This window comes from Dreissena polymorpha, chromosome 2, assembly GCF_020536995.1.
Source record: "Dreissena polymorpha isolate Duluth1 chromosome 2, UMN_Dpol_1.0, whole genome shotgun sequence".
NCBI classification, from domain to species: domain Eukaryota; kingdom Metazoa; phylum Mollusca; class Bivalvia; order Myida; family Dreissenidae; genus Dreissena; species Dreissena polymorpha.
Window position 1 is genome coordinate 91,036,940 of NC_068356.1, and position 18,468 is coordinate 91,055,407.

General features: G+C 32.7%; 1 protein-coding gene across 1 annotated transcript in view; it reads left to right on the forward strand.

Annotated features, from left to right (window-relative positions):
• The window catches only part of LOC127869898 (glutamate receptor ionotropic, NMDA 2B-like), a 147,405-nt gene that overhangs the window by 113,638 nt on the left and 15,299 nt on the right, over window positions 1-18,468 (forward strand). Inside the window, exon 3 of the mRNA XM_052412556.1 lies at window positions 11,011-11,213. Within this exon, the coding sequence (XP_052268516.1) occupies window positions 11,011-11,213 (203 nt within the window). The remainder of the gene's footprint in view (window positions 1-11,010; window positions 11,214-18,468) is intronic.

Below are 18,468 nucleotides of genomic sequence, written 5' to 3' on the forward strand. Positions count from 1 at the left end.
ACTTTAGGCAATTTTATATCTGAGAGGCGTCTCATTATTGGCATCACTATCTTTGGTGTGTGTAATTTCAAGCACAATAGCCTGAAGCTATTCACAAGTTATGATAACAGTACACACATGAGAGTATGTCTCTGGTTGATTATGCAGAAATGACCGATTAAAACCTTGTCATGTAGACACGTTTGGGGACCTACAATTAAATAACGCGTCCTCTGAAGACCCCATTCATTTGTTTACGAGCCAATATGCTTACATGAAGGCAAACTAGTTATGAGCATTGTTCTGAGAAAACTGGGCTTAATGCATGGGCGTAAAGTGTCGTCCCAGATTAGCCGTCGCAGTCCGCACAGGCTAATCAGGGAAGACACTTTCCGCCTAAACTTGATTTTCGTTAAGGAAGGAATTCATTGAAACTAAAAATACCATAAAAGCGGAACGTGTCGTCCCAGATAAGCATATGCGGACTGCGCAGGCTAATGTGGGACGACACTTTACGCACATGCATTAAGCCCAGTTTTTTCAGAACGCGGCTCTTATGCTCTCGTAGCGTGAAGTTTGAACCATACAAGGTATAAATTTCAGAACACTTTTTTGCACAAACACACAGTATGCTTACTCGACCAACTCCATACAAATCACGAGATATATCGTGTAAAGAAAAATATTTATCAAACTGTGATTAAATAACTGAGTTTTTATTTATTTATCTTCTTTTAGTTACTTGGTCGGTATTTCTATAAGAGACGATTTTTATAAATTGAGTTTTATATTTCGGGAGTGCGACTTTAAGTTGTAATATTTTCAAACAGATTTTTAATGATACGGGCATGCATGCAAAATCGTTTCACAAACATAAGCATTGCTCCGGACCAAACTGACGACAGTACTCCCAATTGCGGCTAGGTATGGTTCCGCCAAGTATATTTAAGCTATTGTCAATATTCAGTATGTCTAACAAGTGTTATCTCTTTCAAATAAAACGTCGGCTTCACATAAATTAGATGTCAAGGGAAAAAACTATCATAATAGTATCGCTTATTGTATATATATTTCGTAAAATATTGGGAACAGATTGAAAAGTAGTTTATTAATTATTAGATGAAGGTCGTTTAAAATCTTGCGTGCTTACACATTTATTCTAACATGAAGTTCAATATCTGAATTGTATTGATCTTTCTTAATTGAAAGACTTGCTGACAATGACTGATGTATATATATCACTACAAATATAACACACGCGATATCGTAATCTCGGATTTCAAACACAATAGAACAGAAACAAAGATCAATACAAGAAGCTAACTGATACAGACTTCTTTACCTGAGTGCTTTACGAAAAGAATTTACATTCGTTTGAAATATCAAATTTAAAAACTAGACAGATACACACGTATAATTGTTTGGACCAGTTTCCTTAAAAAAATAAGTTATTATATTAATTTATTTACAAATAAAAACATAAACATACTTAAATACATGTAATTAAAAAAATAAGTTTCTCAAATGTTTTCTTATATTTATTATTACCATAACGTGTAATATTAACGCTTTTAAAACATCATTAACTTCTACAGGCGAAACCGTTATCAAGATGTGTCTGTTTTTCCTGTATGGGTATTTGGTTTTAAAGAATCCGTTTTATTATAAGACATCAGGAAAATCTTATTGTACATTCAGCTTGATGAAAAATGAATTTTAACTATATTCTCAGTTGCAGGCTTTAATTAAACCAGGACGAGTTTAGTTACCCTAAGGCACACATTGAATGTTATTATCTCAACGAAACATCAAAAACAACTCCATAAACTTTACTTGTTGTCAAATACAACCATCTTTTTAAGCAGATATGCATATGCGAAATACGCGCATCACAAGTCGTGACACACTGGTGCTTAGTTTCGTTTATGTTTCAAATGGTTGTTTGTTAATTTTAGGAATTTTGTGAACATAACATACTAAATCAGTTTGAATACTCGTAAGGCACCCCGTTACCTAATATTAAAACATGCATTCATTAAATTTAAGGATATTACAATACACATAAACTGTATTTTTTCAAATAAGTATGTTGTTCTTGTTTTTTAAATATTAGAACATAATATCAAAACAGTTTATCTTAAGAAATAAGTTATTGTTGGCTAACGTATACAAGAACACCTGTATGATATTTTTCTGCCAACAATTTCTTAATGTATTATGCATTCTTTTTACACTGTATACCATTTTCTTCGTTACAGTTGAACAGCCTGTTTGAATAATTCATAATATTAGCACATCAGTATTTTATCATTGGGATCGCATCCTTTACACAGCCATTCTCATTTCGCATTAACACTTCATTTTGCTAGGCAGGTTATGCATGAGTTTACAACAGAAAACTACTAATTGTGCAGGTTCATGGATCAACATGATATTACATTGCTTATGTTATACTCACATCTGTAGTATTGTTTTTTCGAAGTATTATCTTTATAAAATCATTTATGTAAACATTTTAACTAAACCAATCTGCTTATCACGTGTTTCGTATTTTACGGAATCACTAGCACATTTACATGTCAGGATTTTAAACAAAATTTGATTCTTTAACAATAATTGTTATACATGATAGAAATATTATAATACTTTTTGTAATGTATTACTTGTTCAAATGGCTATACACGTATACTACAAACCCAACCATGTATTTGTTATGCACGCTGTGTTGATATTGTCGATGTTTAATGCATTTTTGTATGTTCCAAAATGCTCGAATGACTTAAAGACAATTTGGGGTTATTATAGTCTATCAAAGACATGTTTAAGACATTCAAAACAGTTGACCGTTTTAGTATTTTAATTTGTGAAACGGTTTCTGCAATTGTTATTTTAATAAAACTAACGAATAAAAGTTGCACTCGCTGCAAATGTTACCTAACAATTAAACTGTTAAATAAAAGGTGGACTTTTGTGGAGAATGTTACGCCTAATGAAACCGCGTGTACTAGTTTAACACACACATTCGAGCATTGTTTTGATCGACAGTTAGTTTTTAAGGTTGTAACAAGCTTCCGCACTATAGTACAAATAGTACAGATGAGCCTGTATTCAAATGACAATACACTGGCAACAAGGTGACCATGTGATAAGATGGACTACGATTTTATATAGGACTTTTTATCAAAGCTTGAGCATATATTATAACGTTCATGGGTTGTTGAATGCGTTATATGAGAAAATGACAAGAGGAATGTGGATTTATAATAAATACCCGCAGAAGTATTTAACACAGTTATGCCAAGTGGACTCTCCCACCCTTCTAAATTGGATCAATTTATTTCCAAAATTAGGGATGTCTAATATATTTATTTCTATATTTAGAATATTTCTTACATATATTCCTACAAGCAAACAGCACAGGCATGATGCGACGTCTCATCTGGATCTACGCTGTTTGCCAAGGCCTTTTTCTAGATGCTAGGCATAAATGGGTTAAAATCGACAATTCTGTATTACTAGCTTTTTAAAGTTAATAAATTGAGTAATGCATGTGTTTTGTCAAGGTTTTAATACATGTTCATCCATTGAATATGGGTATTACACTAGGTTTAACAATCAGGAGTCATTTGCTATGGACAAGTTAGAAGTATACAACCCTGTAATGATCATGATGGTTTTACAAGCTATTATTAGTTATAATATTGTCTAGACTAAACTAAATCATGTTTTAAAATAAGAATATAATCTAAAAAAATGTTATGAACATATATTATGTTGGGATATATTTAAATCAGCCGGGCAAAAACAACTCCTTATACATTTGGATTAATGCTGTATAAACAAGTAAACTAAACACCTTTGTTTATCAATGTTAGTTAAATATTGTTCATAGCGCAAAAGGGATAACATGCAAACTATAAATACACACATAATTAATTTTAAAAAATCGAAGCACGATTTAAATAATCTTGCTCTTCCAATAGAATTAGAAAGATCAACCATTGGTTTTTTGCAACGCCAATTCAGTGGAAGGGAATTCGAAGTGTTTGAATACAAATGAACCATCTGTTTTTCGTTGCATGTTATTATATTGGTGTATATATTATATAAGGAAAAAAATGCCTGATAGATACGGCTTCTTGTACTTACAAATACACTTTTGTTCCAGGTTATTATTGGAACCTTTGCTACTGAAAAAAAAACAGTGTACATTGATAATGTTGTTATATTTCGTATGCACGTCGACTTAAATGTTTTAAATACTTAAGTCTTGATAGAACTATCTGGAAAGTAAATGGTTAGCAAAAATAACGTTGTTTATTGTTACCTATATCCGTTTGATCGAAACAAAGTAAGCACAATCCCGATAAGAGAGTAATTTATATCGATAGCAAATGCAAAAAGGAACATATAATATATAGAAGCGGACTTTACCATAGATTTATTTGAAGTATTTTTTTTTTTGCAAAATGCATAGCAAGTAATTGGGCAAGTTAACTGTTAATAGTTAAAAGTTATGTGATTGTAATGTATTTTGTAAAATTAAATACATTTTAACCAAACGAATGCCACAGTAATAAACGTCTGTTTTTATCATCAACAATAATACAATAAACTTGTTTGAATGTCGCTTGTTTTGTCCAGTATAGCTTAATACTGACACAAATTAAGTATGGTGTAATCCGAATGAAGTCGTTGGTTTAGTCGACGTTTCTTTCTCAGAGATAAGAAACGAGACCAACTTTAATTTATTAGTCTGTTCTTCAATATTTTGGGGAAATTGCGGCGAAGGAAATACAGGGAATACTGTCAACAGCATTAAACATGGCGTCGAAGATTAACATGCCCAATGAAATTTTCATATTGATAAATATGTTGTCGGCTACGGGCTTGGATGAGTGTTTCATTCGTCAAATTACCTTTTAATATAGCTCCATAATATCCATATTTGTTATTTAAATTAAGTTATTTATAAGAGGCCCTTTCGAACTAAACTTTATTTACTGAGCGCAGTTTGATTGTTATAAAGTCATTAATATCAATTATATAAAGCATTGAGCAAATTCATATAATTCTTGAAACCAGCTTCAAAGGGCACGTTTCATTTGAATCTTGTCTGGTATGCATTTTAATTTATGTTATTAAATACACTTAATTTAGTAACATACATATTTACATAATATTGCTTTTTTGCGATTTGTTTATGCTGATTATTAAATTTAATATAGGTTTCATTAATTACCAAGGTTAAAGGAAAACTTCGCGTATACATATCCCAAATCTTCGACCAGTTCGTTTTTTTTTTTCTAATTTGGTAATATATGGACATATTTAACCTATACCGTAGGTCTTGGACAAGTAAAGACACAATTTCTAATGGCAAACTTAAATGAATTTTTACCTAAAGGAACATATCGGATCAAATTGTTTATCAGCAATCCAATGGCACACGCAAGGATAACAAATAAATTAGTTTATTAATAATGATTGAAAATTATACAAACAATTTAAGGTGACATAGCCATAGACTTTAGGGATGTTATGACGTTTAGGAATTGCTTAAAGCCAAACATACAATTATGAAAGTTTATATGAACGAAAACGACGTTTATGTAAATATATTTTCGTAAAACTCTTAAGAATTGCATTAAATTAGGGTGACGTTCGAGATCTCTAGGTGAAATGCAATGCAAAACTGTAGGTGCGCTCCTTTATTCTCAAAAACTTTGACAGAAACTTGCTAAATTTATTACTCCGCCGATTTTAAATAAATGTCATGTGTTTTGTTCGGTATGATGTTTATCAGAAGTATGTTTTCATTGTAAGTGATTAGTTAGTTGATGTTTCCTCATAGGTACGTAACGGTCTCAGAAGGAAAACGTACCTAAATATTCCTCTTTCAAATTTATATCTAGGGTCAAAACGAAGCTTAAAAATATATTGCCAAACTCAGCACTCAGTTTGAAACTGCAATGGACAATACTAAGTTGATTATTATCTTTGCGTCACCTGATCTCTTCGCTAAGTCAATACACTACGTTATCAACGTACTGAAAGTCGTACAGTTGAAACAACATTCCGATACAAGCAACAATTTTTGTCATTAATCTTAAATGGAAATAAAATATCAGAATACATTCGCTTGAATTTTACTTGTTTTCTTCAATTAAGTACGAAAGCGCGTAAGAATTACATGTAATGGATAATTTATGCATAGAACTTCTGGCATAAACCATTTGACCAGTTTGTTGTTTGCACGAAAGAACTTAAAAATGAATTTATGTTACATTTCAACAAATCAAATGAATAATACAAAATATCAAAGCAAATGATAAATGTAAAACGATGAAAGTGTCATTAAAAATCAAGCACAAGGAGACTGCACGTTTAAAACGAGTTGAAGGGCCTTTTTCACATTTTGATAAATTGACAACATTAATAAAAATGTTTCAGATTCGCATATTTTCGTTGGAGTTATGATATTCGAAAGAAAACAGTAATACTTACTATATACCATGCTCTAAAATATACATTATATTCATTTTTGAAGATTTAAAAACCTGAAAATTATAAAGAGTTGAAACGCGAAACGAATAAATAATATGGATAGTTCTGATGATGTCTTTATATTTTGGGATACTACACGGATTGCTTATAATAAGTATAAAATGCATCACTTATTGTATGAGCACGGATGGCCGAGTGGTCTACTTTTACTCCAGGGGTCAGTGGTTCGAGACCAGTGTAGCGTTACTTCTCTGTTTATTTCTTTAATTTTATTCTTTGGTTTACTGGAGCTTCAGGGATCCAACGTTTAAATATATCAATATAAAGCAATTAAAGAAAAACTTCAGTACATACCAAAATCTGTTAAAAGGCCCCTTTAAGTTAAAGACTTTGCAAACTTTATACAAACTTTAAAATTATTCTTGTCGTTTTGACTGGTCTCATTTCCTAAAACATGTAAATGGTTAATATGTTAACATAAATTAGCATATAACAATTTTATATAAAAGTGCCATCAATATTGTTTCATATCATGTAAAACAATAAAATAATATATACACTTGCTAAAACGTCCACACGTGGTTCATAGTCAGGAAATTTTGTTCAATTAAAACGAAAACATTGTTTTACAATCGTTTTCTATCGACATGTATGATAAAATATCGGCATATACACACCAACGAAGATAACAAGATTAGAACATGTGTAACGCTTCAATGAAACTATACATAGTGAAATGTGTTTGGGTCTAAACTGTGTAAAACAATAAGGAAAACGTCGATAAAATATTTAATATAATATATAACGAATGTTCTCCCCTCAGATGGTTTATTTATTGTAAATAGATATTACAGATAACAATCGCGTGACAAGGAGGGTTGTAATCATTATGCTGCCTTCAGGAAAACTCCACAGCCTTTATTAGATGTCTTAAAGTTTTCATTTCTTAGCAACTGTTCTCATGGGAGATACAAGCTTTGTAATTTGTGGCAGACCGGTGCTTAGTTGATTGTATGTCAGCTATGATTGGTGGTTTGGGGAATATTTCGGGAATTTCAAAATATTGATGGAATATTGTATCTGTAATAAGTAACACAGTTGTGAGCATAGCGAATATGCGTTGATTTCGGCTCTTTTCTATATTAATTTAAGATTGATCAAATAAATAAATATTATCAAAAATGTTAAAAAAATTCAATTATTTTCCGAAACTTATCATTTACATTAATTTACAACTTTTCCGCCGACTGTGTTTATGCGTATACGAGCCAACCAGGAGATTTGGCAGGAATGATAACGTCATGACGCAACATTTATAACTTAAACAATAACTTATTTCGACGATAAACAGTGAATTGTATCAATCATTTACACTCTTATTTTCCATTGTTTGAATAATTCAATATATAATTTTAATTCACTTGTATTGAACCATCGGAATAAATTAATAGCGGATATCTGTTAGTTTCGCGACATTACCGATTTTAATTCGCGAGAAGTGAGAGAAATTATGTTGATAATTGTTAACATTAGCTTATTAGAAAATATACGACATCATATTATTTAAAAAGATGCAAAAATATAATCCCAGTTTGTTTTCTTGACATACTCGCACTAAATCAATGTATTAAACTGGCCACGCTTGTATTGATGCCACTTCAGCTCGCATGTGTGTGAATCGTACGCTAAGTATGTCTCTTGTCATAAGGATCGCACTGCTTACACACTCATTCCTGTTTTTGACGATGCTGCTTCAGCGAAGCAGCTCGTCTAAGTTATCAAACCATGAAACATGCGGAAATGACCGATTTAGGATTAAAAATGTATAAATAATTAAAAATTCGTACCACACGAAATTTAATGGTTTTACAGTACCATTGATAAAGGTAAAGGCAGCTTGTTTCCCGTCCTCTTTCAAATTAATCGAGAGTTTCGGGACAGAAACCAGACACAAAACTGCCAGGTGGCACTTCAAACGCTGTGACGCTGGTGCAGTTATTTTTAGATTTGATCGAGAATGTAACCCTCCTCCCAGTTTTCTGAATGGGTCAAGTTCCCCAAGGGTCTACTTCCCCGTACCCCCACTGTTTGTTCGTTCCCAAAATTGTTCGTACCCAATTTTGTTTCGTACCCAATTTCTTCGTACCCCAATTTTTGTTCGTACCCAATTTTTTTGCGCACTCAAATTTGTGTGTACCCAATATTTTTTTCGTACCGAATTTTTTTCGTAAAATTTTATTTCGTACCAAAATTGTTGTTCTTACCCCAAATTGTTTTTTTTTGCATAATTTTTTCGTACCCAAAATTTTCGTACCAATATTTTTTTTCCTACACAAAATTTTCGTACCCACATACACAATTGTAGTGATGTAGATAAACTTAAATTGGTGCTTTTATATCCATCCTCTTCAAAAGCATCGTCACACAAGTACTGTCAGTGCTTTGATTTCATAGTTGCTAAAAAAACATGTGAAGTGTTATTGACCAGGTGGTCGGATCGATATAGTAAAAAATTCGTATTACAATCCGTTGTTCATGCTGGTTTTCAAAATTTTCATCCTTGATCATTGCTTAGCAAAGCATACATGTGTAGCATAAATAACTACAGTTTGATCGCGTTTAACACGTATAATATTTACGGGAACACTCATGTAATTACGAAAGCTAAAACACATATTAATTAACCGAATCTTAAAATTATGATAACGGTTGCAACTACGTATTTTTGTTTTACGTAAATGTTATTTTATTGTGAGTGTATGGAGTTTTATATATAAATTCTATGTTCGTGTTTTTAAGACGGACCTAACCTTCATTAGCATAAAAGTGTAACAATACCCAAGTTCGTTGCTAGGTCAAACAATGAAACTGAAGACACAATGCAAAACGTTTGACAGCATGGCTAATAAAACAAGAGCTGTTTCCATCTTTCCATCGGAAGACATGCCCCCGAAAAACGCTTTTTTTCAAAACCTAAACGCAGATTTCGAAACCTAAACGCGGACCCTACGATCATTGTCAAGGTCACAGAGGTCAAAAGTTGTTGGCTTATCGAAAGGCCTTGTCCATATTCACATGCATACCAAATATGAAGGTTACATCTGAAGCGATATAAAGGTTATGAGCATTTTTCGAAACCTAAACGCAAAAGGGTGACGGACAGACGGACGAACAGACAAACAAACGGACGGACAGTCTGATCACAACACGACCCTATTGGGGGCATAAACATTGAAGGAGAACGTTTTTGATAGAGTGATTATTTGATCAACGTTTCGAATAGCTTTTATTACTTTCCCCGTTGGCGTTATTAACGAATAGACGAAACAGGCCATTGGATAGTAGATACAAAAATAAAAAATATATACAATTATTTAAACGGGAATATGCTTCCAAGTGGTAGAGTTAGTAAGCAAAACAACACAGTTTATTGTAAAAATATTTTTTTCGTTGGGGGGGGGGGCATTTCTGGTCGATACGCTTTACAAATTTGGTGATACAATACGCTGACATAAGATACCGTTCCATTCCATGTTCGCCGTATGTCTCAGTTGAGGTGTTAAGCTCAACAATTGATTTCTTAAGATTAAAAGATATGAAATCAGTATGAAAAGTCGTTTGTCTGAATAATGTGAATGTATAACAAGTCATGAAGTAATATGTGTAATTCGTCTTTCTTCTGTTTTAATCATATCCGTAAATCCACTAATAGCAATTAAGTATATACTACAAGTTAAACGGATAGTGGTGCCATTTATTTGAGTATATATTGTTAAACCTCCAATACTACGACGTTAAAATGTTAAGTAAGTGCGATGAGCATTCCGTAAAAAGACCTGTGCACTGAACATTCTTGGTGTTTCTCGTTTAATAAATGTACCTTTTGATTGCCATTGGTGATTTGAAGGCGTTTGAAACAGAACAATGATAACAGCTTTTTAAAATAAAATAATCTGCAGAAGCAACAACTAGTTTTTTATCTCGATTGCCAGCGGTGAAATGCCTGCTGTATACTAAAAATTACATGCTTTAAGCACCTTTGCATTAAACATTTAGTCAGTGGCTTTTCGAAGGAAAAATAATATTCAATATGAGAACGCAACACTATTTGGTTTGCCGTTTTGCTTAATTCAACCCCGCATTGGTAGCATATGCGGAACATTTTTAGGCATTCGTTAAAACGTCGCTTTTGGTTATAGTATATGTCACGAAATTCGTTTGTTAATCTAATACGCTTAGAGAATATGCAATACTGAGTTTTGTAACAAAGATGAAAGCATTTATTATATTTTACCTCACTATATCAAAAGTAAGTATGTTAAGAAATTTGATAATCTACGCAACAGATGAATGAATGAGGATCGATTGAATTCATAATTATGAGATATCGAACTATTGTTTGATCGTAGCTTTAAATTCCCTATTGGTTACTAGTATTCCCCACATAAGAAAAAAAAGAAGCAAACACATATTGTAAAACGCAATTGTAAAAAATAAGAACAAATGTCGTATTTCTATCTGCAGATGGACCAGAATTCCAGGGTGCTGCAAATAGCGCCGACGATCAACCACCAATGTGAGGGGATGCACCGGATCCTCAGTCGCTACAACTGGACGGATTTTGCAATCGTCACGACGAAGATCACCAGCAATGATGACTTCATCTCTTGCATGCGCAGCATGGTTACCCGAACAAGTGTGACGCAGGGTTACACTACGACCGCACAGTAAGTATTCATTTTTATCCCATTTTCACCGCGACATTGACGGTATAACACGTTGTGGAATATACTTGCTTGTATTCAACACTGTGGAATATACCTGTCGCGTGCACGGACTACTTTTTAAATGACGTCATGCGATATGCGCTAAAATTAGGTCGATATTGTTTGGTTCATTGATCGAATTTTAAGGTCACCCATGAAAAGAAAATGTGCATATTTTGCAGAAAAAAATATATATGACATATTCACCAAAAGAAATGTTGAAATAAAATATAAAATTACACGATTTTTGTTTTGTTATTTTTTTATTTATATTTACTTTACCACTGAATGATTTTGCATAAGAAACAAAGTCGACAAAACTTGAGCTTCAAAATTATACGACCTTCAACCTTTAAATCTAGTCATATGACATTATTTAGTGTAATGTGCATTGTTTATAACCAAAGCATATACTTTTGACATGTAACTTAAATATTAAGAATGTACAACAAGCCATACACATATCGCACAGTTCATGAATAATCTGCTGTTTGCTTTCCTATTTAATTCACGTTAGGCATAGAGCTGTGTAAAGTATAAGATGGTAAAAATAGCACCACACTGGAATTGGGAACGTCCCATTTGTACACGGGTATTTTGTACTCATTCATCTGTTGTGTACTTGAATGTTTTCCATTCTTTGTGTATTTATATATTAGATTATTTTTTCGTACAATAAGGGCATTTACCATAGATAAATAAAACATTGTGCAAGTTTAAACATAATTATGTTTATATGCAGAAATCTGCAAATGCAACCGAGTTTACCAACGGCTATTATTAGATAAACTGCTCCGGTTCATTTGAACAGCAGTAATGTAGAGTACATGACGTAGCGTGTGACGAAGAAGAAAGTTTATCGCGTTCATATACTCATTTGAATAAAGTGATAGAATGGCATAAGGGTCTTTATTTAACTATGCTAAAATAATTATTAAAGACCCTAGATGCAAAATCGTCAATAATTGAGTTAAATGGATTATTAGATGGATTTTAAAGGATAATAAAAGGTAAGATACTAGTTCTTACATGTTTTGATTTTTGATTGTACTTTTGTCGTTCCCTGATCTCGGGGAAATGATTTTAACATGGGCGCCATTGATGCATCGGATCATACACGGCATACCCATAACATTATATAAAAAACACGTTCTGCGCGTCCTGAAATTCGTCGTCCGAAGTCGGAAAACGTATTGCCCTGTATATTTTGTCAAATAAAGTGTCAGTCGCTGCAATTGTCTGTTTACTCGTCAAAATTGTCAAGGTCTTCGATAGCTAAAGAAACTTCAGCGTACAGTTTATTTAGTATTGACAGACCTGTACAAAGTCGCGCCAGTCAAAAATCATAAAAAGCGACATTTAAAGTAATGGTAGCCAGAACTAGGTCGTCGATGGTGTACATGTATGTTGACATCGACAGCATTTTGTCAGGAGTAATGGCCGCCATGTTGGATTTTGATCATTTTCTTTCGAAAATAAAATAAATTATAGTAAAGTAAAATCTTCTTTTCGCGGTCGTAATTTGTTAAAATTCGCATACTGCGTAAAATTGAATGTAGGCATATGGTGATATTTTTACTTGTTTTACAGTTTGTGTGTGCATTTTTTAAAGACTATTTCGCGTACCAGAACAAATACATGTATATCACTACGCATGGTTACATTTGTAAGATTTTAAGCGCTTTAATGACGGAATTAAAATTATTGTTAAGGTTATTAGATCTATTTATGTTAAACGTCACGTTGAAAAATCAAATGGGATAAATAGAATACTAGGATTAGCGTTGAATACAGAGAAGTTTATGTTGCTCGGCTCGAACACCGAAAGCGCTCGCCAAGGCTCGCGCTTCCGGCGTTCTAAGCCTCGCAACATAAGCTTCTCTGTATTCAACGCTAACCTAGTATTCTCTATAACTAATATACGACGATATGCATCAGTTCATAACAAAAATAAAATATATATTTACCGTGAACTTTAATCTATGAATCCACTTGCATTTGTAAAAAAAAACTTGGTAAAATGTCATGATACGTCATTTTATTTTATGCTTTCCGGTGGTTCATAGAGAAATATCAGTGAATTAAAACTGATAATTTCACTGTTCAAACAATGAAAATTATCAGTGTAAATTATAAATAACTGTGAAATGACGTCATTTTTTTGACGAAATGACTTCATTATTTCAGCGAAATTATTTAGTTAAACTCTTAAACAATGAATATAAACTGTGAAAAAAAGCATAGTAAAAGAAAGCATAAAATAAAACGAAAATTTGTTGGATTTGGTTGAATATCGATTTTAATTCACTCGTGCTCATAGAAAAAAAATAAAAAATTCTATGATCACTCGTGAATTAAAATCGATAATCCACCGAATCCAACAAATATCCTCTATATAAACAGTTTTGTTCTTCAGGGGCAACTTTCATTGTGAAAGTCAATCACTACCTTGGTTTTATTCATTTTTTTAAATAAAGTATATGCAACACTTATATAAATATATTGTACATTCCACAATAAGGAAGTGTGTTTCGTATAAATGTACCTTTAGAAAATAGAAAATCATGTTTGTTTTTTCAATAATTTTACTTGTACTGTTAACCTCAAAATTACTTAACACAAGTTATGGATTGCACAAACTAACTTACTTAACATGTTTTCTAGACAAATAACAACGCTGCACGATGGCGTGTTGGCAGATTACCATTTCCTAAGCACATTTATTAAGCAGCACGCTGTTAAATTAATAGTAACACCATTTGTTCGCGGATATTTAAATGACAATCGACAGGAAGGAAATTAACTAGAGCTGCTGTGAAAATCGTCCGTTGTGTGATATTTTAATTAGGCATTTAAGTAATCAACCAAAACACTTCGTGAACATAATCTCTCAAATTTGATCGAAGCTCAACATTGGCTGCTAACTATCTATACTTAAGACAACCATTCCAAATGAGAATGTATTGACAATTAGTTAATAATGCATCATTCGGTACTTAAATCAGTTAAAATGGACTATTTTTTTACTCAAATTTATCTCGTTATCTCGTTATTTTACCAGAAAGTTTGTTTATCCATGTAATAGTGCGTATTATCTATGCCAGCCAATTTAAAGTTGTATAAGGTAATTATGAAACGTTGGTGACGTGACCTATATAGAATAAAACAAACTAGGTTATACATAGGTGTTTATTGTTGTAAGTCAGTTTTTAATATCAGTTTGTCATAACTTGTACGTTACTGATCATTCACATTAACAATCGTATAATTGTCACTCTTGTAGTCATGTAACGGCTTCAATGGCGTGTGATAAGTTAATCTTAGTATATTTTTTTTTATACAATTATAGTTTTACAATGCGTATCCAATGTTTACCCTTCTCAGCAGTGTTTGTTTTCCAAGGTTTAAAACGTTTTAAAAATATTTCATTATTTACAATTAAACAATAAACGCATATTTGACAAAACCCTTATCCGTGCAAAAGAACCTTTCAACAATTTAGTATACGTATGCTACCATGTCTTGCTTATTTACTCTGCAATTTCGGCGTATAATCGATCAACGTTGCTAAGTAGGACCGCTCACAATAGATTACCTTGTATAAAGCAGATGTAAACCTCAGGAGACAGCATAAATTTAATTTACAAGAGAAAACAGACGCAGAAGCGATTTATATCGGAATAAACGATACTGTCAGATGCATATAATCTGGTATCTGATGGAAAGCACAGGCAAAGCATGTCTGTCGAATTGTCGTTATTTAAAAGTTGTTGAGAAGTGAAAATATAGGAGCGAGCATTTGGAAATGAAAATTTTTATTTTGAAGAACGTACGTTTCGTGATTTCTTTTGGATAAATAAGACATTGGGACGCACAATAAACAGTATTGATTACAATTCGTTTAATTACACCTTAGCTGAATATATCATCCCCGAGATGGTTATAAATAGCTTATGCCTGATTGAATGCTTAACTGGCTTTTCACCGAATCACCCGAACTTTATTTCTCAATTGCCGTCGGCGTAATTTTGTAATTCTATTATTAAGGAAGATATTCATTCACTGTTTCTTATACAAGTATTTAAAATCTTAAATAAATTCGGGGTTATTGTTAAGGTCACTTACACAGATCCATAACTCTGACCCACTTCTGGACATAATTATGTCCATTTTTTGTAATAACAAAAATACATGTTATTCCGTGCATGCAACTACTCATCTTTTTATCTACCCATGATACAGAATTGAAATACACCTACTGTCTGTATTAACAACAGCTAACGATTACCGGATTTCCCCCAGTGTGATCTTATAAAAGCCCAGTTATGGTTGTGTGCGAGACTAGTGTACAATAAGTTGTGCGTGTAAAACCTATATATTTCGGTAACAATCGAAGATATTCGTTTGAAATTGCATTTACATTTGAAAATATTCATGATCAGTCTCATACACAAGTCCTATAACTCTGTCCTGAAATTAGGCAGAATCATGACCCTTTTTGTACCTTTAATATAAAGTTATCATGTGCCTGTAACAACTCCTATCTCTTGCTGACATGTAGACCGAGGATCGGGTTGCACTGTTTCCCCAAATATATAAAAAATGCGCTTTAAATAATATAAGTTAGAATGCGGTTGTTTGAGTTGAACGATCACATTTTGTCTAATAACGGGATGGACATGGGACCAATAAGGTGAATGTAACTTTCTTTGTAAATGAAAAATGAAAAAAGTGTCCGCTAAATAAATTGAGTTCGGATCCATGTATTTGTGCCTGTACTAGTTGAGTAGGTATCTTACATGCTTGCGGAAAACGAACGTTTAATTGGGATCAGCGGGATCAAGTTCCCTGTAACCAAACCTAGACAAACATGTTTCCAGTGAATGACTTAAGTTTTAATAGAAAGTGCTTTTCTTTTGTTTAAGGGAAGATATTTTTTACATTGAGATATCGGCTGGAATTACATTTAGAGCCACATGGGTGAAGATCAGTGTTACATCCAATGTGGGTGTGTGATGCACTTGTATGTGTAGATAGCTTATATGCAGATCTTTGTGTAAAGTTAACTTAATTCAGTAACAAACGGTCAACCAAAAAGTACGAAACTGAAATTTCGCAATCTTTAGTACCATTGGTCTTACTTGTTTTCCTCTTTGAGGTAATAACTTTAGACAGGTCTATTTTTCAAATATATTTGATTGATTGTTTTGAAAAATGCGTTGTTTTTCTGATTTTGAAATGTACGTGCAAAGTCGGCCTTCCAAAGAAATGTTTACATTTTTCCATAGTATGTTTCGTCTATTGATGGATTTTTTTTCCCATGGGATTTATCCGCCCTATTTCTGCATGGTAAAATAAATCCAATTGAATGTTCGATTTTTTTTTCAAAGGTTTGTTTATGCTTAATTTACCTATAACTTAAAAATGTTTTTTTTTCCTGCACAAAATGAGCAAACAGTCAACAAATTAGGTATACATACTGACACATGCGAAAAAGACAAGCTTGATAAATTTCAGAGATCTCATAGGCTTTTTCCCACCAGAAAATTTGGAAGAAAAATATTGACAAAAACATGTGGGAATGTTTTTAACATCTAAAAGGAAACATGCACTTTATTTTGCAGAAGTTAGGTCATTTAAAATAAATAGTAATTCATTGATAATCAATTCTGTTAGCATAGTCACGTTTCGTGTTTCAGTTTATAAATTTGTGGCTATGTGTTAACATATAATTTACAACTTCTTCAGCTAGTCAACTTGCAATATGTTATTTAATAAGGCGACTGCCAAAACAAATTGTATTTCATTGTTAATGCGGAAGAATAGTCGAGTACGTTGTATTTGGAACAGCTCTTGATATATACTTGCATACATCCAGCCCAAATTTATTGTTATTGTGTCGCATTTCATTTAAGGTATGCACACGCACACTTTTCTACGCTCGATGGGTTATAATTGTTGAAGAATGTTGCGGATGCACAGAAAGATATATAGATAATTTATATAAGATTTTTTTCAATATTTTACATTGGTTGTAGATAACGATGAAATATCAATATAACCTCTTATCGTCATGGTATCAACAATTGAACGAATAAAAATAATGTTAGGGTGCTTTGCAGAAAATAAAAAATAGCAACGTAGTTAAAGATTTGCTGTTTTATTTTGTTTTGCAAGAAATATTATATTATACGCAAGCAATGTACAAACTATTAAGTTTTATCGTTGCAGGTTTACTGTGCTGGCGACAGTTAAACTAGAGCTGCGTGAATTCGTTGACAATAAGGCTACCATACAAGATGGATTGCGGACGATACTTCATTCTGTTTCCCGGGTGATAATACTGCACGCTAAGTAAGAACGTCTTACTACCCTACATTATGGCTAAGAAAAAAAGATGGTGTTTACGATATCGATTATCTAAATTTGCACTTTCGATAAACGTCTCTTTTGTACGTCTTACTTAACATTTATATATATTGCTTTCTAGTCTCTATAATCATTTTTATCAATTACAGAGAAATCTAAACCCAATATACATAACTATAAATATATATACTGATATTCCAAGAATATGTTCCAGTTAAAATACACAACACTATGATCACTTCGTGTTTTACGCCTCCATGTTCTGGTTAAAATAAATTATATTCTAACAACTCAATGTTTATCGGCATGGCATGCGACTTAAACCGGTGGCACGTAATTAATTTGCGAATGAATAACGGTCGTGTTTCCTCATCAAATTTGCTTATTACTCTCTTTCTTGTTGTGAAACTATCTTCTACAGATCTCCCAAAATCCACGGTGGTCGTGGTCTTCTTTTAGGATAATAACGCGCAGTAAACGACTTTCGTACTCTTATTAAAGCATATTAAGAATTTGACATGGGGATTTGAGAACATCACATGTCAATGCAGTTTTAATATGCACCCCACCCCCTTCCGTAGGGTGCCATATAACGGTCGGGCTGTCCGCCCGTATGTCATTGATTTTTGGCGAAGATTTGGTGCATGTTTCAATTTCAGAAGTCATTTTTACAAAGTAATCATGTGTCTGTGTACATTACACACAATAATGAAGCATAATTATATCTGTTAAATAGACGTTTTAAAGTAAGTTGAATTTTCTTTGACAATTGCTGGTTTATATATAATGTAGTGTTCTTCTGTATAATATAATCATATTATAGAAAACTATACGTCAGCTTGAACCC